Source organism: Cajanus cajan, chromosome 5, assembly GCF_000230855.2.
Source record: "Cajanus cajan strain Asha chromosome 5, NIPB_CcT2T_4, whole genome shotgun sequence".
NCBI classification, from domain to species: Eukaryota; Viridiplantae; Streptophyta; class Magnoliopsida; order Fabales; family Fabaceae; genus Cajanus; species Cajanus cajan.
Window position 1 is genome coordinate 23,940,999 of NC_138521.1, and position 26,601 is coordinate 23,967,599.

The 26,601-nt window shown below is 27.6% G+C and overlaps 2 protein-coding genes across 4 annotated transcripts; one reads left to right on the forward strand and one right to left on the reverse strand.

Annotated features, from left to right (window-relative positions):
• The first annotated feature begins 14,988 nt into the window (after nucleotides 1-14,988).
• LOC109810490 (zinc-finger homeodomain protein 6) lies at nucleotides 14,989-20,213 on the forward strand. Of its 3 annotated transcripts, none has more exons than XM_020373969.3 (4): nucleotides 14,989-15,311; nucleotides 15,619-16,833; nucleotides 18,669-18,766; nucleotides 19,740-20,213. In XM_020373969.3, exons 2-4 carry the CDS (start codon nucleotides 15,866-15,868, stop codon nucleotides 19,802-19,804), a joined length of 1,131 nt encoding a protein of 376 aa, XP_020229558.2. In that variant the 5' UTR covers nucleotides 14,989-15,311; nucleotides 15,619-15,865; the 3' UTR covers nucleotides 19,805-20,213. The 3 variants fall into 3 exon arrangements, 2 of the variants coding, with proteins under 2 accessions (XP_020229558.2, XP_082931235.1); XM_083075109.1 differs by having other exon boundaries at nucleotides 14,989-16,833; nucleotides 19,740-19,847; nucleotides 19,944-20,209; XR_014433999.1 differs by lacking the exon at nucleotides 18,669-18,766 and having other exon boundaries at nucleotides 14,993-16,833; nucleotides 19,740-19,847; nucleotides 19,944-20,208.
• A 4,320-nt stretch (nucleotides 20,214-24,533) lies between these two features.
• Nucleotides 24,534-25,405, reverse strand: LOC109810504 (uncharacterized). The gene is made up of 2 exons (XM_020373992.3): nucleotides 25,009-25,405; nucleotides 24,534-24,924 (listed from the first exon to the last, which is right to left on the reverse strand). Exons 1-2 carry the CDS (start codon nucleotides 25,329-25,331, stop codon nucleotides 24,741-24,743), a joined length of 507 nt encoding a protein of 168 aa, XP_020229581.1. The 5' UTR covers nucleotides 25,332-25,405; the 3' UTR covers nucleotides 24,534-24,740.
• Nucleotides 25,406-26,601: the final 1,196 nt, after the last annotated feature.

Genomic DNA, 26,601 nt, shown 5'->3' on the forward strand with positions numbered 1-26,601 from the left:
ATTTCTTTGGAGAACTTGAAAAAGCCGATTTGTGGCTATTTTTTACAAACTTATTCCTTCTTATTTTTATTTAATTTTAAAAATATTTTTTTGAAAATAATAATGAAAATTTTGTAAGAATGATATTTTCTTAGTATTATTAAAAATATTTTGTTTAAAGGTAAGTTTTTTTCATTAATTCTTGCTTAGATGTGTGAATCCATTTACCCTGCATGAGAATAAGTTTTATTTAATTTTAAAAGAACATTATTTTTTTAGTATTATTACATTAAAATGATTTGGAGTAGAAGAGTGTCACAATATTTTTGACAATTAAGAACTACATGAGTGCTAAACCACTTGTTGATAAAAATTTCAAGGAGGGACTACATTGTTGGAGCTTCTTCTTCAAGTTTCTAAGATCTTTTCCTTCTTAACACTCCTCAAGCTTCTTCAAGGTCTCTAATGGAGGAGGAAACCTATGGACCCACCTTGAGTGGTGAAGAACTCTCTTCAAGTGGTGTCACTTCAAGGAAGAAGATAAACCACTTCAAATCTCACTACACTCTTAAGAAGAGGATAAGAGAATTGAAAGCAAATCAAAGAGAGAATTTAATCTTTTGAGAGAGAGAATATGAGAGAATAATCTCGACAATCTCCAGTAAATGCTCAAAATTTCCTACAAAATGGATTAAAATTACAATATATAAAGTATAATTGGTTTATGGTACAAGCTTGACTAACATGATTAAGTGCAACCATGGTTAACTATCTTATACTTAAGCTAACTAAATCTAGTTAAATGTTTACAAGTCCAGTTATTTATCTAAAAGTTTATGGAGCAAGTTAAGCTAATCCTAATTTAAGAATAACCTAGGTTAGTTTAAGTTAACTCCAACTACCTAACCTAATCATTATAACTATTAGACTAATGATTGCTTTTAACAAGTTTGTTGAGATGCCACTATCAAAGTCATGTGACTTAATTTGTAGCTTGAATGACAAGCTTTGCATGGTTTGGATGTCCAAATCACTTGTATAAGCAAGTGGACATCCTAACCTATGGGCCATAAAAATGGTTTGGGCCATCCAAGTCTAAATAAGTCTAACAAGAATTTATTAGTTACACCTCCCCTAATCAACTAATTACACCCTAAAGTAATATAAGGATAAAATTACCTACACTACTTGACCCAAAATATAAGGTAAAAAACATCCTAATACAATGACTACTAAAATGAATTACAAGTAAGAAAAATGTATAACAACAATAGGAGACCTTTGATGTAGGATAGACCTCCAAAGATAGGGTACCCTACAAAATAAGGGTAAGTGCCCTACAATTCTTCAAACCAACTTTATCATTTTTCGCCCTTCTTGACCTTATCTCTTCCAAAGGGATCCTTGGAAAGTAGGTTTCCATCACTTGTACAAACAACTTTTGATAGAGGTTAATATCTTTTACGACATAGAATAAGAGATTTTAGTTTTACTTTCCAAACCGTAACATTCCTTTGTCAAACTGAAGAAACTCTTCTACTTTATTCTCATATTTAGCAGTTGTGCATAAAAAAATTATTCAACTTTGATTCATCAGTATGTTCATTTGATATAAACCATGTCAACCTCACTTTTTAATAAAAGGTGTGACCTTACCCATTCAAAAAGATAATTCTTTATACTTGATTAATACATAAAAATAAAGTCTCATTTATTAAATTTGACAAAATTTTGCCAGCATTTCGCATTGATTTTCAAGTACACAAAATAAAAGTGACATCAAATTCACCACAACCAACTATACACCCAGAGAACAACAAGAAATATAGTCAATCGAAATCTTATCAAATTTAAAATAAAACTTGACATCTCTCTCTTTATGTGTGTATATATATATATATATATATATATATATATATATATATATATATATATATATATATATATATATATATATATATATATATATATATATATATATATATATATATATTAATCAACTATAAAATATATCTATCTCCAAATGGACATTTCAAGATTCAATACAATGGTTATACATTAATTGTGTAATCTTTGTATTTAATCTCAAATGGAAAACTAAAGTTCACTTATAATCAATTAATATTCCTAACTATAATAGAACACTTTAAGATAACTAAGCATAATTAAAACCCATATATAAAATTAATAATATAATACACACAAGTATTAAGAATGTCAAGAGAACAAAAATTAAATTAATAATAATTAAAATATTCATTTAATTATTTTAACTTATAGTGTAATAAAAAATATATTTTAATTATAAATTTTAATTTTTAATCTATATCTTATAAATTGACTAATATCACTAATCTTATATATTTTTAATTTAAATTCTTATTACCTAATATTATGTAACTAACAATTTGTATATTATTTAATTATACTAATATAAATTTGCTAATTATAATAAAGGTCTAAAATTATGGGTACATAAAAGATATTTAAATTAATGTCTAATATTGTACAGGTATCCAACAATTTTTTAAAATTTTTAATTTATATTTTTATTAATTTAAAATTATTTTATGTAAATCGTCTAATGTTATACTTTCTAAATTTTTACTTTTCAACTAACTTAAGATTGTCTACAATTTTGCTAACTATCTAAATTGACTTAGAATGTTGCCAACTATATCATTATGCATGTCCCAAAGGAATCACACACACTCTATATCTAACTAATGTTCAAATCAGCAACCACATTGTCACTATATTGCTACAAATTGCCAAATTGTCTAACATTGCCACAAAGTAGTTCTTTATGTGCATACAAAACTCATACACATATTTCCTCAAAATAGGTAATGAGAAAACTCATAAATCATAATAATATGTGTATTATCCACCACAAACCCTAAATAACATAAAAGAACACCCACATTTCTCATTGCATAAAACATCAACACTCGAGTTCTCATTGTAGAGATGAGAAGAACTTGGAATGAGGTTGTTATGGAAGGTAGGTCACTACAGCAGGGAGTGGCAAAAGACACTGGAAATGGTTGCAACAGGTAGTCATTGAACGAGGTCGTCGAAAATCACTTCAATATTACAAATGTCTGTGCTCACTAGAAATCACCTCAGTCGCGAAGAAGATGAAACAGTAGAAAGTATGAACTTATTCATGCTCTTAGTTACATAATAAGAACACATTCTATGGCAGGTGTTGATTTACCTGTTATAGAATGTTTCTTCTTATAATGAGTAAGTCAACATCCTCATAAAAAGATTAGAATCAAAGACTGACTAATACATTTTATGATACTTACATGTCATAGAAAGAATATTTTATGATATGTAAATCAATGCATGTCATAAAATGTTTTAATATGTTTACAAGTATATGATCATGCTACATATTTTATTTTGTGTGGAGAACACCCGACATAAAAAATGCATTAGAAAAATTTATTTTTACACTTTTGACAAATGTACAAATTATAAACTTAGATTGTGTGTCAAGTGGGATGTTTTAAACACTTAAAGCTCTTAAGAATAGTTCACAAATTTCTGTATATAGTCTTTTCCTTCCTTGTCTATGGTATTTGTAGGCAAGGCAACACTTGAAGAAAATAGTCATGGAGATTTTCATATCAATTCTTCATGTATCATCTGCCTTCTTCATTTGAGATAAATGACTACATTAGATGATTGCTTGGTGATAAAGATAGTGATATACTTCATAAAAAAGTGTCTTTATTACATATATGCTTTGTTTGCTTTGAGATATCAACACAATCTGTTGTACATATTTTGTACACTCTCCAACAAGTTGTTATATTTAACTTGAAAACAATAGCTATGTCGATATTGAACATAAAAACTTTATCACTTTTGCTTACTCTTTGATTGTTATAATTAAAATCAATTCTGGATAATCTAATTCGTCATTTGACATAACAAAATAAGATTTTATATTTTATTTTTACTGATTTTAGATGAGTCACATTCCTAGGAATATTAATGACAATATAAAATCTCCATATAACCATTGTGTACTAAATAAAAATGATGAGGAATTTATTGTTGGTAGAAAAATGTACTTGGATATGTTTAACCATAATGGAATTCAATGACACTTAATTCTTGAAATAAATGGTGGAAACACAAGCTTTATAACATTAAATAATTAATGAATGTTCTTGAAGGAGAAGGTAGTCAAACAACACGTGTATGTGATGAGCCAATGACAGATGAAGAAGAATTTCTCTTTTTGAGTTCTTGGAAAACTTTAAAGTGATAAATGTCGTTTCTTACTATAAAAATAAAAAAGTGCAATCTTCTTTCTTTATTCCATGGTATATTTGTTTGGGCGAGTTGAAAGAAGTACAAAAGAAAAAACTACGGATAAAAATGTTTCTTTTTTTCTTTTCTTTGATCAGAAAGAATATGCAAGGAAGAGAAAGAAGAAAAATTATTTCTATAAACATAATTTCAAAATTTTCTTTTCTTCCATTTTTTTTTTCATTCAAATTTCAAATTTCAAATTTCTTCCCTCTCGTTTCCTTATTGTTGTTCCAAAGAGACTATTAGAGAATACAATAAAAAAGAAAAAAATGTGAAATCAATTAAGGTTAATAATTGACAAATAGTTTTAACACACAAATGACATTTTTCAAAATGATTATAAAAGTGATGTATATATTTTCAAATCTCGCCACAACAGCTAGAAATTTGTTTGCTAACACAATTTTCTTATTAGTTAGATATGGATAAAAGGAATACTGATTATCCAAAGTGTCAACAAGAGGAAACATTCATACAAAACAATGTATCTAAAAGTTCTTAGGGGCAGATCCAGCAGATAAATTTCTCAAGAGTTCCCAAAAGTTAATTAGGCAATAAGAAGCTCGGATGTTCCTTAATTCAGCAGATATATTTAACACTCATTTCTCACTTATATAATATCACTAACTAACAAAAAAAAAAAATTAACAAAACTTATTAATTCAGCAATTTGGGCAATGAAATATTATCCACTCTTATAAACCGTCCCTAAAATAATGAAATTATTAATTATTTTTTAAAATATTAAAAATTCATCAATTCATTTCTTATTATAATATATTTTATTAATGAGAAAATTAATAATTTAAAAGTTTTTTTTAATATTTTAAAAATTATGTAACATAATTTCTAATATATCATAGACTACTTATATAAACTTATTACTTTTATGACCACTCCCTCTCATCCATAAATAAGTAAAAATATCTATATTTAAGGAAATTAGTCAATTTATTTAGTTTTATTGATTTCATATGAAAATTAAACTTCATTTCTTAAACTATTCTTAATAATGTTTATTAGAAATAATAATCACATTTAATTTAATGACATTTTTATTTGAAATAGTAACATTAAACAGGAAGAAATTGGTTAAAATTTATTTATATTTAAGTTTTAAAAAGTATTTTTTTGCGATAAAATCTAAGATGGGTTAGTGGGAGCATCCCCATTGGAGATTCTTAAATCCAACTGATGCTTACCAGCGTATGTCTATCTATTATCTAAGATCTACCATTGTAGATAAATGCTTCTAGAAGCACGATGCTTCTAAATTTTTTTTATTTAAAAATTAATATTATAATATACTTTTTTAAACATTGTTTTTGAACAGGGCAGAACTTCCTTGTGACGGGGGAGCCGTTTCAAAATTCTTTTATATATATATATATATATATATATATATATATATATATATATATATATATTATATTTGTATATTATCATATTATTAATTATAATAAAATTAAAAAAATTAAATAAAGAAAATTAAAATTTTTATTATTTTTATAATTAGTAAAAAATTAATTTATATATAAAAAATTTAATTTAGCATCTCCAAATTTCTTATTAAAGTTTCGCCATTGTTTTTAAACGTTGTAAAATTATTTTAACGTTACTTTTTATAACGTTATATAATAACATTATATTTTGAATGTTATAAAATTATTTTTTAAATATAATTTTATATATTAATATTTGTATAAATAAAATTTATTGCATATATTTTACTCATCAACTTCCTAATTTTTCTTCTTCTTTTTTATTTTTTGTCTCTTAAAATTTATTCTTGAGCTAATTTTATCTACTCTTAATTATTTCTTTGATTTGTTTTCACTTAATAAAACCAAATCAAAATTAATTAAATCTCTATTTTAATTTCATGTCAAAATTTCAACCTCTCATGATCATTAATTCAAATTCTCAAAATTCTCCACATTTATCACACCCACAAAATAACACAAATATTAACAATTTCCAGTTTCCATCCTCATTTCCATATGAATATCCCATGTTTCAATCACCACTAATTAAACCCATAATGGATCATGGCACTTCAATGGGTACTAGTGAAGGTCAATCTTGTGAAAAAGATCTAGAAACATTATTTTAATTTACATTTGAACTTAAGTTCCACTATTAATTTTCAACTCAAATTGGGATAGATAATGTTACCTTTGATGAATAAACGAAAGAAGAGTCAACTCATAAACAAAAAGGGTCAAGGCTCAGCATGGAGGAAGATAAACTTCTCATCCAATCAAGGTTAAATATTTTGAAGGATCTAATTGTGGGGATAAACCAAAAGGAATCTTCCTTTTTGGTCAAGGATTAAAGAAAATTACAATGAGTATTGTGGTCACTTGCAACCAAGGGAAACAACACAACTGAAATATCGATGACAAAAGTTGAATAAAGTTATTAAAAAATTTACAGGATGTAATGAATGAACTTCTCAAAGAAAGAAAAGTAGTAGCAATGAGATTGATATCATGCAAGATGCAAATAAAATTTAATCTAAAAATGTTGGTGATTCATTCAAATTAGAGTATGCATGACGGTTGTTGAAGGATGAACCAAAATGGTCAAATACATCATTCGAAGGAGCTAGTAAGAGAATGAATATTTCCACTTCAGGTGCATACTCGCCATCCTCTAATCCGGAAACACCACCAAGTGGTGAATACAACCAAACTTCATCTTCTATTGTTCGCCCAATGGGGAAAAAGTGGCAAAGAGAAAGGGAAAATCAATCCCAAAGGAAACAATTGACCTCAACGCAATAGAAGAATTAGCATGTGCCAACTATGGATGCAACAAGTTAAAAGAGAAAGAGCTAAGCATGAAAAAGTAATTAAGAACTTGAGCATGAAATTATCTTTAAGGATACATCTGGTATGTCAGCTTCACAATTACAATATCATGAAATGTTGTGTAAGAAAACAAAAGAAAAATGTGGACTTGAGTGAGGATTTTAGTTAAAATAAAAGAAAAATGTGGACTTGAGTGAGGATTTTAGTTAAAATAAATATTAGCTAATGTAATAGTATTGTCTATGTCTAAAATATGTTTTTATTAATGTAATGTTTTTTTAAAAAAATTATTAATGTAATGTTGTTATTTATGTTTAAAAATTTTCATTATTTATGTAATATTTTTGTCAATGTTAAAATTTTCATTCTTAAAGTATTCATTAGTCAAATTAGTCGTTGGAATCTAGTTGAAAACTAGTTGTTAGAAATTAACCGTTAAAAATTAGTCGTTGCTCAAACAAATCTATTTTTATATAATTTTTTTCACACCTCTCAATTGTGAAAACAAATCTCATTTTATGCTTAAATTCTCTTAATATTGAGATTTTACAGTGTTCCTTCAAATGAGATCTAATGATTCATCTTACGAAAAGGATCTTGAGGATGAAATCATTGAAGAACTATACACAAGATTGGTGATGGGGAGACAATAAATAACTATATGTAGGCAGAGATAAACTCATATGGAAAAGAGTTGTGAAGAAAGGCATGCTCAGTTGTTCAATGAGTATTTCTCCAACAATCCAATATACACAAAAGTACAATTTTGACGACAATTTTGAATGTGAAGGGATGTGTTCCTTCACATTCTACAAGCCTTGAGAAATAATGATGAGTATTTTCAAATTAGAGTTGATGCAATTGGAAGAAAGGGTTTTTCTCCATTGCAAAAATACATTGTTGCTATTCATATATTAGCATATGAATCACTTAATGATAGTGTTGATGATTATGTACGAATTGGAGAAAGCATTGTAATGGAATGCTTTAGTAAGTTTTTCCATTGTTTTTGTTAGATCATTGGAGCAAAATACTTAAGAAGACCTAATAATAATGACATTCAACACTTACTTCAAATAAGAGAGAGATGTGGTTTTTCATGTATGTTAGGTAGTATAGATTATATGCATTGGGAATGATAAATTGTCCAGTGGTATGGAGAGGTCAATGTTGTTGTGGTGATCATGGAAAACCCACAATCATGTTTGAAGCAGTGACATCACATGACTTATGGATATGACATGCATTTTTTGGGGTTGCGAGTTCAAATAACGACGTCAATGTGCTCAACGAATCTCCCATGTTTAATGAGGTTTTGGAGGGACAAGCCCCCAAGGGTGCAATATATGGTGAATAAAGCATAATATGACATGGGGTACTATTTGGCAGATGGTATTTATCCATAATGGATTACATTGGTTAAGATTACCCCAATGCCATAAGGAGATAAAAGAAAATTATTTGCCCAACGTCAAGAAGCAACAAGAAAAGATGTGAAACATGCATTTGGAGTGCTTAAATCTCGATTTGCAATTATATGTGGCCCTATGCATGCTTGGCACATGGATACAATCAAGCATATATTATATACACGCATCATATTACACAACATGATTGTGGAAGATGAACCACATATATATGACAGTAATTTTGATTATTCTTATGAACATTTCAACGATCACGTTTCAACAACCGACATACACAATGATTCTCATCTAAATTTTGCTCCATATCTACAAAGGAGAATAATTCTTCGTGATAAACAACGTCATCATCAACTTCAAGTCGACCTTGTGGAGCATAAATGGGATCATTTTGGGCATGATAGTTTGCAAAATTAATTATTATTTTAATTATGTACTTTTTTAAACTTTTTAATATTTATATTGTCGTAACTACATAATTTAGTTGATTTTATCATTTTAAATAAAATTTGACTTAATTAAATATATATATATATATATATATATATATATATATAATTTTGTATCGTGAAAAAATATTTCGCAAAATAGTATAATAAAAAATCTCTTAATTTATAATTGAATAAAATATTATTAATAAATAAATTATTGATAATATGTAAAAATATAATATTTTTTGTGGACCCATGTAAGAATTAAAAGAGAGATGTTATATTGGAGAGAAAAAATGTTTATCAAGGTCCTTACAAGAGAAATGCAATTTTTCGATGATATAAATCCGTCGGAAAATTTATATATTTTGACGGAAAATTTATGACGAATATTTCCGTGGATTTATATTTCCGTAAGAAATTTTCGACGAAAAATTTCTGACGGAAAATTTCGTCAAAAATTTCTGACAAAAATATAAATCCATCGGAAATTTTTGACAAAATTTTCCGACAGATTATTCATCGGAAATTTATGTCGAGAATATGATGATCATTTTTTTAAAATTTATAAATATTATTTTTAATATTATAAAATAAATAATTTTTATTTTTATTTTTTAAAAAATATTTTTCTTTAGTTTTATCTTTTTTAAAATGACTTAAATATGTCTTTAATCCTTATAAAATTAATAAGTTTTGATTTTAGTTTCTGTAAAAAAAGTTGTTTTTTATTTTCTAAAATTGGAATTTTATTTTTAATTCTTATTTTTTATGTAATCATTTTTAACTACTTTTTTATTTTTTTTTAAAAAGATAAATAATTATCTTAAGTGTCACCTACAACAATTACTATTATCATATTGATATTTAACACCTCTAAATTTTTTTTTAGTTTTTTAAAATAAATATTATTTATCTACCTTAAAATAATCAAACTAGTGAATTTATATTTTAGAGGGACAAAAATCAAAGAAAAATATTTTACAATGATTAAAATTAAAATTTACTCATTTTACAAGTACGAAACAATCTTTATAAATCTTACAAGGATGAAAAATAAAGTAAAAAATTTACAAAGACCAAAATCAAAATCAATCATCTTATAGGGACTAAAATATATTTAAACCTTCTAAAATTAATATCTTCGATCTTAATAATTATTTTATATAAATAATATTTATTTTTAAAGATTTATAAAATACTTAGAGATGTTAGTATATTGTCTTTAAAATTATAGTAAGCAAGTTCAAGTGTGAATATTTTCATATTTGTGTGTTTCATGAGTTTTCTATTAAATAATTAGTGCATATATTAATTTATTTAACATAAATAGTAATTTTATATTTTAGAAGAAAAAACATAATTTTTTTATTTTCTAGAAGTAATAAGCTTAAAATTACATATAATATATATATATATATATATATATATATATATATATATATATAGGGGGTTATAATTATACCGGTGTAACTTTTATTAAGTATTACACTACTCAATAACTTTATATTAAATGTGAATTTTGTAAACCCAACTGTTAAATTGAAAGTTCATATTTGTTAGATTATATATACAAAATTTTATATTAATCCAAGATGATTTAATAATAATTATTTAACTAATAATTAATATAAAAAAAATTAATTAGCTTTGAAATAAATTATTTGCTAATTAAAAATATATATGAAACATTAATTATTTTAAATTATTTAACTAAAATCTTATTAATCTTAATATTTTTGTATAACTAATATCTGATTTTAAATTTGATATGAGAATATTATGATATAATTAGATAAGATTTAAGTTAGTATATTATTAATGATTGATAATTAGAAAATAAAACAAGGATAAATACATTTTTTGAATTTTATATGTTTGATTTAAGGTAAATAAATATATTAAATTAATGAATAATTTATTTAAAATGTTAAAATTTAATTTATAAGTATGTAATAAATAAATATTTATAATTTTATAAATTATATTATCATTATAAATTATAAAATTAAATAATTTAAATTATAATTTTAAATAGAAATAAGTAGATTGTTAATTATAAAAGTAAGTACATATAAATAAAGAATAATTAAATATATTATTATTATTCGTAATATAAAATTATTATATATTATTATTATAGTACAAGTATGAGATTGTATATTTGAGGATGACTTAAATTAATTAATTTGTAGAAGCTATAGGGATGGGTGACCTTTTGAGAAGTTTATCAGAAATTGCGCAAATAAAGATAAAACACGCTAAATTTTTTTATTAAATAGAACTCTTGAGAGGCCAAATATGAGGGCTATTACATTAATAAATTTATTAAAATTAAAAAAAATTATAAATTTTGACGGAAATATTTGTCGGAAATTTTTAACGAAATTTTTCGATGAAAATTTTTGACGCATTTTTTGACGAAAAATTCTGTCAGAAATTTCTGACAGAATTTTTCGATGAATATTTTCGTCAAAATTTTTTGACGAAATTATCTATCAAAAATTTATGACGGATTTTTTTTCCGACGCTATTTTTTCTAACGGATTTAAATCCGTCAGAAAAAAAAATCACAAAAAATTTATTTATTTCTATAAAAAATTAACATTTTTCTTGTAATGGGTGCTTAAATTGAAAAGAGTAAAAAGTGAGTTATATATATATATATATATATATATATATATATATATATATATATATATATATATATATATATATATATATATATATATATATATATATATATATATATATATATATGTGAATCCCATTTAAGAACATAAAAAAGAGATCTCTACTGGAGATGGCTTGACATAGTTTGTCCCATTAAAAAGAGGAGGATGAATTGTATAAATGTGTAGTTGAGATGAATCAAATGGTGATTAAAAGTAGAGAGCCATAAACCACTTATGAGAGAAAATTATAGTAACACTCATTCTTTTTCGCTTGTATATAAGTTGAGATGGAGTAATTCTTTAAGAAAAATGCTAATCAAAATAGGATCATGATTAAGGTTTAAAAAGTAAAAACAAAATATTAAAAAATTCCAAATTTTCATGTACAACTTTAATGTAGCTTTTATTATTATTTTATACATATTGAAACGATTGGGAAGCTTCATATCACATGACTCAATTTTCCGGTACGATTTATATATTTGTTGGACAATTAATGTAATTGATTTTAAGATAAAATCTAATATGGGATATCAAAGCTTACATTCCACTTCCTGGTTTACCTATTCTAATCCGCATGTTACTTCAATTCTCCATATACGATTTTATATATATATATATATTAAAAAACCTCACTATATGCTAATTAATTTTAAAATGAAATCTAATAGAAATTTTAACTAATGTCCTAAGATTAAGAGAGTTTAATAATGTGTAAATGTTGTAAATCCATTTGATAAATAAACGAAATATAGTATCCCAAACAAATCGATATTTTAAAAGATAAAACTTACATACAGTATTACAATTAAAATTCAAACTTTACCTTAATATATATAATAAAAGATTGTATTATATATCAACACATATCAGTGAAATAAAATTATAATTATAATTAAAAAATAATGTATACTTTATGATAATTATGTTCCATCCTAATTATAGTAGTGATTGTGAAAAGGAAAAAAGTCAAAGGCTACAGTTCCTTTCAGGTGTTTTTTCCTTTGCATAGAGGACAAGTGAGTCCCAAGAACAGAAGATAAGCAAAAGAGCAGAAGCACAAGTTGAAGCGTGGAAGAGAAGTGTTAACGAAATAGGCATGAATTGTTTGTAACGTGAAAGAAGGAAGGAGGAAAAGCAAGTCAAAGGGTGGGTTGCAGATATTGGAGCAGCAGCAACAGCAGGCGCACAAAACACACACAAAGAGCCTGGACTCGAGTAGAGAGAGATTCTGACACACTCTCAGTGGAAACCAGACAAAAACTGTGCAATGCCCCACCTTCATTCACTTTCCCACTTTAATCAACCCACACCTCATCAAAATTAAACCATATATTATCCACCAATTCTACTTCCTCAGGATATTAACTTAAAACTTCAAAATGTAACTAATTAATCTCAAGCGTGTGGTTTAACGAAGGGTTGATCCACATTTAAACAAGGTTAGGAATTCGAATCCTGCCTTATGTATGCAGTCGCGTTAAATTTTGGGGCCAGCTATCCCACCTTTTGAGGTGCCTCCAACGTAGCGAGGAGATTACTCACTGCTGTCGGCTCCAGGGACGAAAAAAAAAAAAATGTAATTAATTCATCTTCTTTTAATTATTCCTCACTTTTGTATGCAAAGTTCATTTTATTTCTACACTCCTCTCAGGTTGGTTTGGTAGAGTTTAAAACGTTGGATTTTATAATTTTTTTAAAGATTTTTTTTTATAAAAAATGAAAAAAAATTAATCAAAAATTCTCAAAAACACTTTTAAAATTTTGATCTTTTTAATTTTTTTTATGGCAAAATTTATTTCATAATTTTTAAAATCAAGTTAGAAAACTTTAAACATGTTATTAAAACTCAATAAAAAAAAATAATGTCAAGCGTTCGTAACTGATATTATTTGTAGTTAATTAATCATTAGATAAATAATAGTATTAAAAATTAAAAATAAAATTATTTTAATAAATTATAAATTTTTATTAAAATTAATTAAAAAATAACAATTTGTCATAATGTTATTAAAATTGTTTTAAAAAGAAAACTAGTATATAAGTAACTGTTAAGTAGTATATATCAGACAATTAGTCACATTCACATACTAATATTTTTATTTAATTTTAGATAATATGTAAATAATAAATTAATATTGCTTAATTTTTAAAACTTGATGAAATACGCTTACAATAAAAGTTTTTGGGAGACAAAAATTAAAAATTAAAAAAAACCACAGGAGCAAAAAGATTTAAGAGAATAGATCTTTGTTAGTTTTGAATCTCCCATGTATACTTCCAAAACGTATCTAATGCTTATACCTGATACGGAAGCTTGAGGATAAAAACAATGTCAGTTTCTTATTTTCAGATGAAAAATATTTTTATTTTTTTTAATGCAATAATAAATTATTTTAAAAAATTAATCATTTTTTAAGATATATAACAAAATTTCAGTCATGCATAATTCTCAACGTGAATCAAATTCTATGAGATTTAAGTGTTAAATTTTATTTCGTAAAATTGGAAAGTTTTGAAATAAAGGCCTTTTGTAATTAGTTTATAAAGCTCAATTTATCTTCTAAAAAAATATTTTAAGAGACTAATAATAAAATTTTCGAGAACTCGAAAATAAATGTAATTTAACATGTATAAAAAAATTAAAATAAGAAAAACTACAAAATCAAAGTATATATAGTACTCATTAAATAAACAAACGATAACTTTTGAACACTCCAATATTTTAATTTCCTCATTAATATTTCACTTTTTATTTATTTTTATTTTCTTATTTCATTATATTGTTTATTGTACCAATATTTTTCTCTATCTTTTTCATCAAATGTTGGATAATGTTTATCTGTTTTCTAAACATTGTAACAACAGCGTAAGAAAAAAACCAATATAGCAGCTAAAGCTTACAAGTCTAGACTGCAAGTTGTCTGTACTATCTTTTAAATACGCGGTATGGGAATATTCTATATCGAATTTGTGTTCCTTAACCCAAAAAAAAAGTAGAATAAAATCAACCCCCCTTAATTATCATATCAAAATAGATTGTAAAACTTATGGTTAAAATTAATGTAGACATATCTTAATTAGATGGAAATTATGTTATTTCAATACTAACTTTTAGTAGAGTGATTCTATTTAACAACTTGATATATTTCTTTATTACTTGTACTTATTTTTCTGTTTGTTGTCAAAATAGTTACTTGTACTGAGTACTGGAACATGTTTTACCCGTAATTTGCATGTCAAGACTTTGGTTACACGAAAATTCGTGGTAAGAGAGACCTTTCCCTTTTACGCTATGGTGGTTTAGAACACACATTGATTAATTTCATTTGAAGGGGTTTGGTTTAGGGTTTGAAAGAGTGTCTGAGAGAGGCAATAATTAGGAACTGGACCAGCGTGCAGGGTGTGTGAGAGATAGAGAACCAACATGACCTCTTGTCGGTTGTTCTGCAAGACAAAACTTGCAGTGTAGTCATCACTCTCTGTGAGTGCAAAACAACCCCACTGTTCCTTTTGGAGGTGATTTTTATGCTTCTTGATGGATGCTAGGAAACAACACCCTCTTATTCCCCTCTCATAAATTAACACAACATTCAGTTCCCACTTGTCTCTCTTATTCTATGTCACAATAACTTGTTACTACTCTTTAATTTCCAGGTGTTTGTTATATCCTCTCTCTCTCTCTCTCTACTTCATTAGGCTTTTTGTTCTTCAAATCTAAAGTCTAATTTAGCTGCTAAGGTCTGTCTTAATTCAGACTCCCTCGGGACCCAGTTGATAGATCATCTCATTTAACATTTTTGCATTTTTCTTTATTTTGTCCTCTCTATTCAGAATTTTCTCTTTCATAAAAAAATTGTACTACTACTACTATGTTCCTACTTTTCCCTTGCTAGTGCTACAATATACGTACATTATCAGATAATAGTGTTATTGGCATTGACTAGTGAAATTTAATTGGTAGGTTTAGCACCCAGAACGTCAGTGTCAGGATAAGCACAGGAAAGAACAGTTGTAGGTGTGCAAGTAACCTTTGATTAAGCCTGTTCTTCAATTAGAGGGGATGAATTAGGGTTGAACACGTTACAGGATCATCCACAATCACAATTAAAGAAAATTCACGAGCGAGATGATGATTATTCAAGGAAAAAACTAGATTAAAACAAAAAAGGGAGGGGAATGAGATTAAGTTTAGATCTTGTTCAGATTTGATGGATATGAGAGAGCAAGATAAGGAACTAGAGATGCCTAGTACATTAGGTTATAACCTCCCCAATAAAAATTCCTCTTCTTCCAAACTATCATCACCAATAGGGGAAAAAAGTGACCAACAACCTCCTCAATCTAACACATTAATTTTCAGTGATCCACCCCAAACTTCACATCTTCACCATAATCTCTATACCCCTTCTCTTCCACCAAACCCACTTCAACTTCCACAATCTCAGCGACCCAGAAGAGATCCAGATCCAAATCCTATTTCTCCCCCTATCATCATAACCACTCCAAGAACATCACTACCACAACCTCACACAACAACAACAGCATTCAGATACCGAGAATGTCTGAAGAATCATGCAGCAAGCATGGGAGGCCACGTCACAGATGGGTGTGGAGAGTTCATGCCAAATGGAGAAGATGGCACCCCAGAATCTTTCAAGTGTGCAGCTTGTGATTGCCACCGCAATTTTCACAGAAAAGAAGCTGAAGGAGAGCCACAATATGTTCTCAACTACCACCACACTTACTCCTACAAAAACAATAGGAACATTATTCATTCTCCACAATCTCACCTTCAGTTTCCCATACCCCACCACCACCTTCATGGGGTGGTGGCTGCCACCCCTTCTAGTGGGCCGATCCAGCCCGTGATGTTGGGCTTAGGGGGAGGCCCAGCTGAGTCCTCCAGCGAAGATCTCAACATGTTTCAGACCAGTGATGGAGGGCAATTGTTATCGGTGCAGCCACCACTTTCATCTTCCAATAAGAAGAGGTTCAGGACCAAGTTCACACAGCAGCAAAAGGATAGAATGATCGAGTTTGCTGAGAAACTTGGGTGGAAGATCCAGAAACAAGATGAACAAGAGTTGCATCAATTTTGCTCTCAGGTTGGTGTAAAAAGACAGGCTTTCAAGGTTTGGATGCACAACAGCAAGCAAGCCATGAAGAAGAAGCAAATGTAAGCCTAGTATAATTTAATTTAATTTAATTCCATCTCTAGATTGTTGATTTTTTTTCTTCTTTTATTTTTCTGTTTAATAAAAATACTTTCAAATCTTAGGTGTGAATTATTATACAGATAAGGAAATCGGTAGCTAGCTAGATACATTAGTTGAAAGCTGCTATTATGTATTCTCATCTGTATGCTATTAATTAATCTTTAATCAAACCATTCAATTTCAATCTGCAATCTTCTGTGATGTGTTCTTTCATATATAAACAAACACAGGCATCAACGAAAACATTACCAGTTATTTCTCACCTCTTCCTTAAGCATATAAGAATAAAAAAGGTGAAGCATTAAGAGAGACAATAATGGAGATTATGTTGATAAGAAATGGTTGTAGTGATGAACTTGGATATTATTACGTTAATAAGCAATAAGTTATGCTGCCTAGCTAGGACAGTGTATTTCATGCATTATCCTTGGAAGTACTTTGATGTGTTTGATAATCATGGAAACCTCTCTCGGTTCGTGAACCCATTCACTTTGTTGCAAATCAAAGTTAAGGGCATCGGAGAAAATAGGATCCCACCACCACATCCACCCAACCACACAATTTTGTCAAATTTGTCCTGTAATAGGACACCGACAGATAAATTAGGAGACAGTACCCCCTCTTTTCTCAAAATGCCTTTCTGAGGTATTGAATGTAGTGTATGGTCTAAAGGAATAAAATCATGACATAACCAAAGTGAAAAGAAAAAAAAGAGAAAAGGAATAGAGAGAACAAGAGCTGGAGTGTAGGACAGATATTTCACGGATTTTAGATACGTATTTCAAAAAAGTGCAATACGATTTTTCTCCATGACAAATTAATATAGGCTTAAATAAAATTGTTTCCTCATTCTTATTTATTTATTTTTTATTTTAGTTTGGATTTTTATTTTAAAATAATGTTTCATTTTAATCTTATAAAGAGTTTTTATTAGTTAAATAAATCATTTCAATAATTTTTTTGCATTAACGATGTTAATTTTGACTTATTTGACATTTTTTTTAATAATTTGTCACATATCATTAAGTTTACCAAAATTCATTGATAATTAATAGAAAAATCAATTTAATCTAACATATACACTTTAAGGTGTTAATTTTGTCTTTTGCTTAATAAGGATATATAATTCATTTATGTTAGGTTAACTCTTATAAAGAGCTAAATTAATACTAAAACCTAAAATTAGAGACTAAAATTATATTGTAGTCGGAAAATATATATGATTCAGAGTCATTTTCTGTTTGGAGTAGAATTTATGAATTTAATTTTAGATATTGTAAATCAAACTCACCTTTGGATTATCAAAATATTTTCTTTACATTTGGTAAAAAACAGCTAAGTAAAAATATATTTAATGGCTTGATCATATAAAAAAAAAATATTACTTTAGTTTTTAATTATAAGATATTTTTAACTAAATTACACTCATTAAAAAAATTAATTAATTTAGTTATGAGCATTAAATTTATTAATAATTTAAATTACTTTTTTTTTCAAAATTACCGTTAACAACTTAAATTAGCATTCTCTCTTTCCACTTAATCACTTATTGCCTAATTAGTTAACATTTGGAGAGAGATATCTATGTGTTTATTTATCTTCTCCAATCCTAATATGAGTGATAAAAATTTATCCAACTATAATTTTAAACATTTATTCTTTTTTGTTAAAAAGAATTGTAATTAGATAAAAGTATTTCATAGAAGATATAATTAATGCAACTAACAATTAGAAGAAAGTCTTATATATAGGTTTGGAAGTAGTATTAGTTAAGAAGATTTGTTATCATGTCCAGTGAAGGTGGTGCTTTAGATGATTTTTGTGATGGCTTTTATGGTGGCAATCAAGAATTTTTGGGAGAATTCAATGGAGGTACTTGCAAAGATTTCGAAGGTAAAGTCAATATCAACTTTAAACATTTTTGAAATGAGGAATAAATACATACCATAGTAAAAGAGTTCTCTTATTTAGAGAGCAATGTCGACAAAGAATGTAGCTATGTTAATTTGTTGCATTTTGTTATGTCACATGAAACTTCAAAGGAATGTTAGAGTGTCAAATGTCAAGCTCTTTAGTTTTAAGAACTATTGCTTACATCTTTGCTTAGCTTAGTATATTTAAGCTTAGTTGTCAATTGTCAACTTAGGTTTAGTCACTGTGTTTAATGTTAAGAGTAGACTTTACTATCATAAGGGGTAAATAATGTTAAGATTAGACTTTACTATTGTATGAAGCAAATTAACCATGATGCTAGAATGCTTTGGTCAAGTTAGGTCAAGATGACCTTTAGAACAATTGTCCCTAGTCGATATTACTTAGAAGAAGGAAATCTAGCTTTAGAGTTAAAGAAGTCAACATAATCCCATCGTTGGAAACAATTACCCTCAAGTTGGTGTTACTTAAATGAAGTAACATCGGCTTAAGAGTTAAAGAAGTTTGGATGACCTTGAAGTGTTTGAAGAATTACCATGTGATAGTTACGTTTACACATGTATACTTCTTATTGACACGTCTTTTCATTTTTTATTTGACTATTTATACACTATTATGTTTTTAATGCAAGCTATCATTCTCTTATTTTTGAAATTTGAAACTTTTTAGAATTTTAGAAATGTCCTTTTCTTTTCCTCTTGTTCACTTCATCTTTTCTTATTAAACGCTTCCTTTTTTTTCCTATTAATTTTTATTTTCTTTCCATTTTCTCCAACTTCTATTATTCATCCACCCTTTTGTTACTTCCGTGGCCATTTCCTAGAATGAATTGTTTGATATCATTTCCTTTCATCAACAAAACTATTTATAGGTTCAAATGAGAAAGCAAATTAGTGTTGAAATTTGATGAAAAAACTTACTTCACAAGAAACAGGTTCACAATTTACTGAAGAGGGGATAATACATGCTTCTTCCAAGAGGAGATGCTTCAAATTATAATAATATAATCTATGCCCATTATATGGAGAACGATTATCCATAGGTGTGCCTCAAGATATTCTTACTTTTCTATTTAAAAAATAATAATTATATATGGCTTCTCTCAACGAGTTTTGATTCTTGGTCGTACTTTAGACAGGTCTTTTTAGGGAGATTTTTGTTACTATGACTAGGAGATGTTATTTCTATGACTCACATTGCTATGAAATTTCTAAGTGGCGACAATGACATTACAAGGAGATAATGAAAGATAGATAATGCCATCAAAGGTATGTAGCGTACACACAATGAGTGGTTGAAAATCTTCAGAGGATGATGGATCATTATGTGTGAAAATTTGGTCATAACAAAATAAAATGTTCGGCCAATTGCATTATATATGATGAAGTACAATCTATTATTAGAGAGATGATAAGTGAATTTCATTTGATCTAGTAAATTTATCTAATATATTCATTATAATAAAAATAATTAATTAATCTGAATCAATCCATCCATTTAATTTTATAGATAGTTGCTGATTTATATATTACTTTTTCAAAAACTATTAGATTAAATAAGATGAAATATTTATTGGATTGAGATTTTAAAAGACTATTTTTACAAAAAAAAATTATTTTATAACTTTTGAAAGACTATATAAGAATGTAATAACTTGTAAAAAAAAAAGAAATAAAATATTTTTTTAAAATTATTTAATTTTAAAATATTACTTTTATGGATAGATCAAATATTCATCTATGAAAAAATTGTTAATGAATAGATTGAATGAATTTTTTTTAAAATAAATTGGTTAAATAAAATTTTTTACATAATTTTTTAATAAATCTAAATAAATTACTTTATTTATTTATTTACCACTTTATCTATTATTATAAAACAAATGACGATAATCTTTGTGATAGATGCATTTATAAATGTCGTAGGTATTTTAACATATTCCATGGTGTCTAGAAAACCCTATTAAATCTTCAAGATGAGTGATTAACTTTGACTTAAGAATTTTCAACTTCTTAACAAGTTGTAAAATATGATGTCAACTAAGCTACCAATATCCATGAACAACCTTGATACCTCCTTAGCAGATCCTCGTGATTTGGCAATATCGGGCTTAGGTCAAAATCATCAAAGCACAAAGGTTGTGCTTGTTTCTGTACCATTTTATTCTTTTCCTACGAAGAAGTCATCATAACTTCTCTCACATGTCTTTTTCTTTCATTGTTAGAAGAAACTCCTCTAAAAAAATCCTCCTGCTATTACATAAGTCGTTTCTTGATTACACTAAAAATTTTCTTGTCATTCACTATAATTCTAAAAGAGTTAATTACTTATATCCTGTCTGTGTAAAGTAATGTCTTTTTTATTTTAATTTAATTAAATGAGCAGATGAAAAAAATATTATTAACGGCTCTGATTGACTGTCAGTATAAAAAAACTTTAGACTCTGATTAACTCATTCTAAAATTACTTGATTAATCACTCTCGTTTTACGACAATTCCTCTTAGTTGCTGAAGGATTGAAATCATTGGTGCAACAATTTCTGGTAACATTGCCACAATTGATAATGGTGATGTTTATCTACCATTCAATGGTGTGATTGATGCTTCCAATTTGTCAACCCGTGACAAAGGTTAATTATGTAAGAGATTGTTGAACAAAAGTCAACTTGCAATTTCTCGTGCTCAGCGTCACGAACAAATCCTTTCATCACAATTAACGCAAAATTAAAAGAGAATTAAATATCTATTTCGACTAGTACGTACGTATACGATGTTGAGGTTGTTATCCAGACAGAAATAGGAGAACCCACTTAGTTAATGATGAGTTGCATTGCTCAAAACTATATTTAGCCGAAAATATAAGACAAATAACTATCATAATATATAGAAGTAGACAAGTAGCAGCCCAGTCAGTACAATAGGAAGGTGGTGCCAAGAGAATATGAGGAAGGTGATTTAGTATTGCAAAGAAATGATACAAGACATCCCTCAAGATAATGATAAATAAAATAGGTGCTAAAGAATATCAAACCAATAAATTTTATTTCAATGTTTTTTTTAATTAATTGTTTCTCTCTATATTTAATTATTTAATTAATTAACATTTAGAAGAAAAAAAAAACTAATCATGTAAAAATCATGTCTACTCATCTTTTTCGACCTTGATAAGAGAAAGAAATAGCTTATCTCATTAAATCTCAACATTTAATATTTTTTCTAAAAGGTTTTTAATTAATTAAATATTTTATAAGAAAAATAATTAATGCAAGAGACAATTAGAAAAAAAATTATAAAAAGAGACAAAAAATAAAGTGAAAAAATTATATATATATATATATAGGGTGGGGGGGGGGGGGGGGGTGTTCGAGAATATTAGTAAATGTTGATGTATAATTGTTGAAACTTAAACTTGACTATTATAATGTATTTGATTTCAACTTTTGTCTATTTTTTAAATGTTAGACCCAATAAAATTATGTTTTGTTTTTAAATTTTAGTATTATAAAGTTATGATATTATGATCATGTTTTTGAATATTATTCTATATTATTATATTATTATTATTATTATATTTATATTTCATTAATACTTAATAGGATTATGGTTGAATTATTGAAGTTGAACCAATATTTTGGTTAATAATTGGTCAAATTTTAAAAACATGATTTATAGCGCATGAACAAAGAGAAGCATTAGAGACAAGTTATTCCAATTATTCTCAAACAAATATTAACGTTGTATTATGCATTTCCAATTATTCTCAAACAGATATTAACGTTGTATTATGCATTTTATGCACAATAGATGTTATTTAATGTACTCAAGCAATAAATTAAGCTAACTTTATCTTTTGAGATTTTGCAAAAAATATTAGCGTGTGAACTTAGACTTTTTATGGTCAAAAAACAGACAGACTTTTTATTTTAAGTTTGGGTCAATTAATTAACACAACAAAAGAAGCGTTTTCTGTCGCATCTAAGTTTAGGTGATAGACATGAAACACTAGAAGGAGAAATATTATACCAATGCCATTCAAGTTTGGATATCATAATTGAGTGTAATTAGATTTTTGAAATCACACCAAAAAAAAAAAAAAAAAAAAACCAAATAGTACATGCTTAGAAAGAGCCATTTAAAATTTGAACAAGAATCAAAATTATATATAAAGGTACCTAACCAATCAGGATGTAAGTCACAGGAATAAGGCCCCAATTATTTAGGGCCCAAAAATTTATTGTATTTTATTAATTTTAATTTTTAAATAAAAATATTGTAAAAGTGCATATAGAAGAAATTTATATTCTACTACAATTAGTATTACATTAATTATATAAAAAAATTATATTCTTTTTCAAATACATGCATTGCTACTAAAATATTATTTACAATATTATAACTGTTACAAAAATAATCTTTTAAAATTTATTTTAGTCAAATCTTATGTAAGATTACTTACGTCAAAGAATATATTAATTGAATCTATTATTTTATATATTAAGAGTGGAATACCTAATTATAAAATTTTGATAAACAATTTCATAATTGACAAGAAAAATAAAAAAATTAACAATTTTTTATGAAATTAAGATTTGAATATAAACTTTACCTCTTAAGCTTACAATTTCTAGATATGATCCTTAATTTTACCACTCAATCACATGTGCTATAGTACTGATCGTACTTCAAGGAGAAACACAGAAGAAAAAAAAGGAGATTTGGATATTATTTAGGGACATCGTCAAGAACTGAATGCAAAACACATCGTAGAAAATTGTATACGAGGGATTGAATGCTAGCTAGCTTCAGTTCAAAACAGGGGACTTTAAGAAACATAAGCCATAACATTAAAGTGTCCTCGATCTTTATTATAAGGGAAAATAAAAAAATAAAAAAAGAACAACGAACACACTGAGACTAAACGAAAATACAAAATAAAGAAAGTTATGACAGAAAATACAGGGGTAGAAACAAAGTATAAAACAAATTTCCTTGTGATTCACTTATTTATCGAGTAAGAGGATTTACAAACTATTAAACAGGTGATATGTGCAACCACAATAAATATAAGTAAAAGTAAAAGTAAAATATAAGACTAAACTCACTCTCATATTTCACCAAACAATTCATGTGTACAAGAAAAACAAAAGGTTAGGAGACATCATATGAATAACCCATAAAATTAGAATAAAAAAACACTTGGACGTCAACATATGTCCGTTAGTCATCAAAATACAAATTCACTCTTTCATAAATTCTCATTGTTTTTCATCAAAAAGTTAATTCATAGACTAAAATCAAATCACCCTAGCTAGAAAACAAAACACTCTAGCACATTTAGGATAAGTAAGGCATAAGAAATATAATAACTCTAACAAAGAAGAGGCACGAGCATGATTAAAAGTTTGAAGTTGCTTGATGGCAATGGTACCTGCGACTCTCATTATACAAGTACAAAAATGTGTTGGCCCATAAACGAAGTAGTTAGTGGGTTTTTTGAGTGAGAATACAATGGGTTTTGTGGTTGGCCTTAATTAACAACACCACCTTTACAACATTTGAGTAGCGCATGACCAAGGTTAATTATTCAAACTCGATAATCGTTACTTATTAGTTATTGAACCATATGTTTTGCTACCACCACGTACTCGTTTATTTCCTTGATTATCTTTTACGTGACACGTAACTAATTTTTCAATGAAAAAAAAAATAAAATGAAAGACGTACAAAGTTAAAATAAGAGCATATTCATTAAGGCTTCTCGCAGTCGAAGTCAGAAAACCGCAACAACTGTGGAACTAAAGTAAGAATAGAATGGAGGAATTGATATATAGTATTCCCCGCAAAGAAAAAGAAAACAAAAATAAGTGACACGTTACAGCGACAGTGATGCATGTAACGTTGAACACATTAACTGAACTGAGCATGCGATCGTCTCTTACTTCTTCTTGCCATTTTCGGTCGCGGCTTTCTTCGCTGACTCGTATGCCTCACCCACTTTGTGTTTAGTTGAGTCGAAAGATTCTTCTACTCTTTGCTCCGCTGCATGCATCGCTTCTCCAGCGTCCATCTTTGCATTTTGAGCTATTGTTTTCTCATCAGCGGATCGCAACCCGAAACCACTGCCACAATTAAAATTATTAAACTCTTCTAATTTTGTAAAATAAATAAATAATAAAAAGCACGAGAAAGAGAAAATGAATTACGAGGAGAGTTTGTCATAGGCCCACTGAGCAAAAGACTCGGACTTTTCGGCGGCAGCATGTGCCGCGGGTGCGGTGGCGTCCCTTACAGCAGTGGCCGCCGGTGTGGCGGCGTCCTTGGCCGCACTGCCGGCCTCCTCGGCGGCGTTGACAGCCGGTGTGGCGGCGTCCTTGACGGCATTGCCGGCGTTCTTGATGGCATTAACGGCCGGTGCGGCGGGGTCAGTCACCGACGCGGCGGGCTCTGGACCGTGGGCCCAGCACGTGGCGACGAAGACAGCGAGGCACAAGGCCAACACAAAAGCCTTCATGTTTTGGGTCTCCATCTTTATTTTTATTCTCGAATTTATTCTTGTACTCTTTTATTATTCTTGTTTCGACTTGGTGTATGATCCATTGGTCGAGGGTGTTTATATAGGGTGCATGTTCAGTACGAGGTGCTCCACGTGGCGCTCTAGGGTTCAAGGTGGAAACGGCCTCGTTGCTATTAATGTTGCGGGTCACGCGTAAATTCATCGCTGCAACAACGGGTTTTGCTCCACCTTATGTTGCCTCACTCCTCAACCACGCAAAATTCCCAAACAAAATGCTTCTTCCTACTCTCAATGTGCTCTAATCTACACTTGTTCTCCTTGGTGGAGAATTTTTTACGCAACGGAAAATGGTGTCAGATTATTTGAAAATAAATTTAATTTGGAAATTACATGTGAAAAAGTATTTATTATTTAACTGTTTCAAATAATAAACTCAAATTTCCTTCAACTACTTTCGTTCCTATCGAGAGGGGGCTTTTTTCTTGGTTCTCATTAAAAGAAAAAAATCATATTTTTCCTCATACAATCAATTACATATTTATTATATTATTGATCTTTCTCTTTTATTTTCGCTAAACAACTCAATTATTCGAAAAGAATTTTATAACACTCTTAAATTGATTCAGTTAAAGATCGACGATAAATTAAATTATTAAGCCGAGAAGTAAAAATATAGAATATAATTAAATTTCAAGATAAGTTATTTTTTGTTTTGAAAATTAATTAAGTTCAAAACGAATACAATATTCATGTAGATAACTTCATTTTATAAACTATCATATTTAAAAAATTTAATCGTATTTGAATTAAAGTATGTTTAGATAAGTTTTTTTTATATAAATATTTTTAAGAAGACTTGACAATGAATTAAAAATGTTTTAACATATATTTTAATTATATTCAAATTCTTATAATAAATATTCTGTATTAAGTTAAATACGCTAAATTGTTTATTTTATTATCATAGAAAAGTGATAGTATAATATTTTTATCTTTAAGGGATACAAGAGTAATTTATTTAATATTTTAACATATGAAAGGAAGATAATGTAATATTAACAAATCTTATGAGAGGGTAATGTAATTTACTCTAAAATATAGTATAAGTTACACTTTTATCTCAGACATATGAATATTGTATTACCATTCTAAAAATTATATTTTAGAGTATTTAATTTAACATTCTAAAAAATATTTATTACTAAGATTTTAAAATATATTTTTCATTAAAGTATATGTTAAAATATTTTTAGTTCACTATTATTTATAATTAAATGTAGAA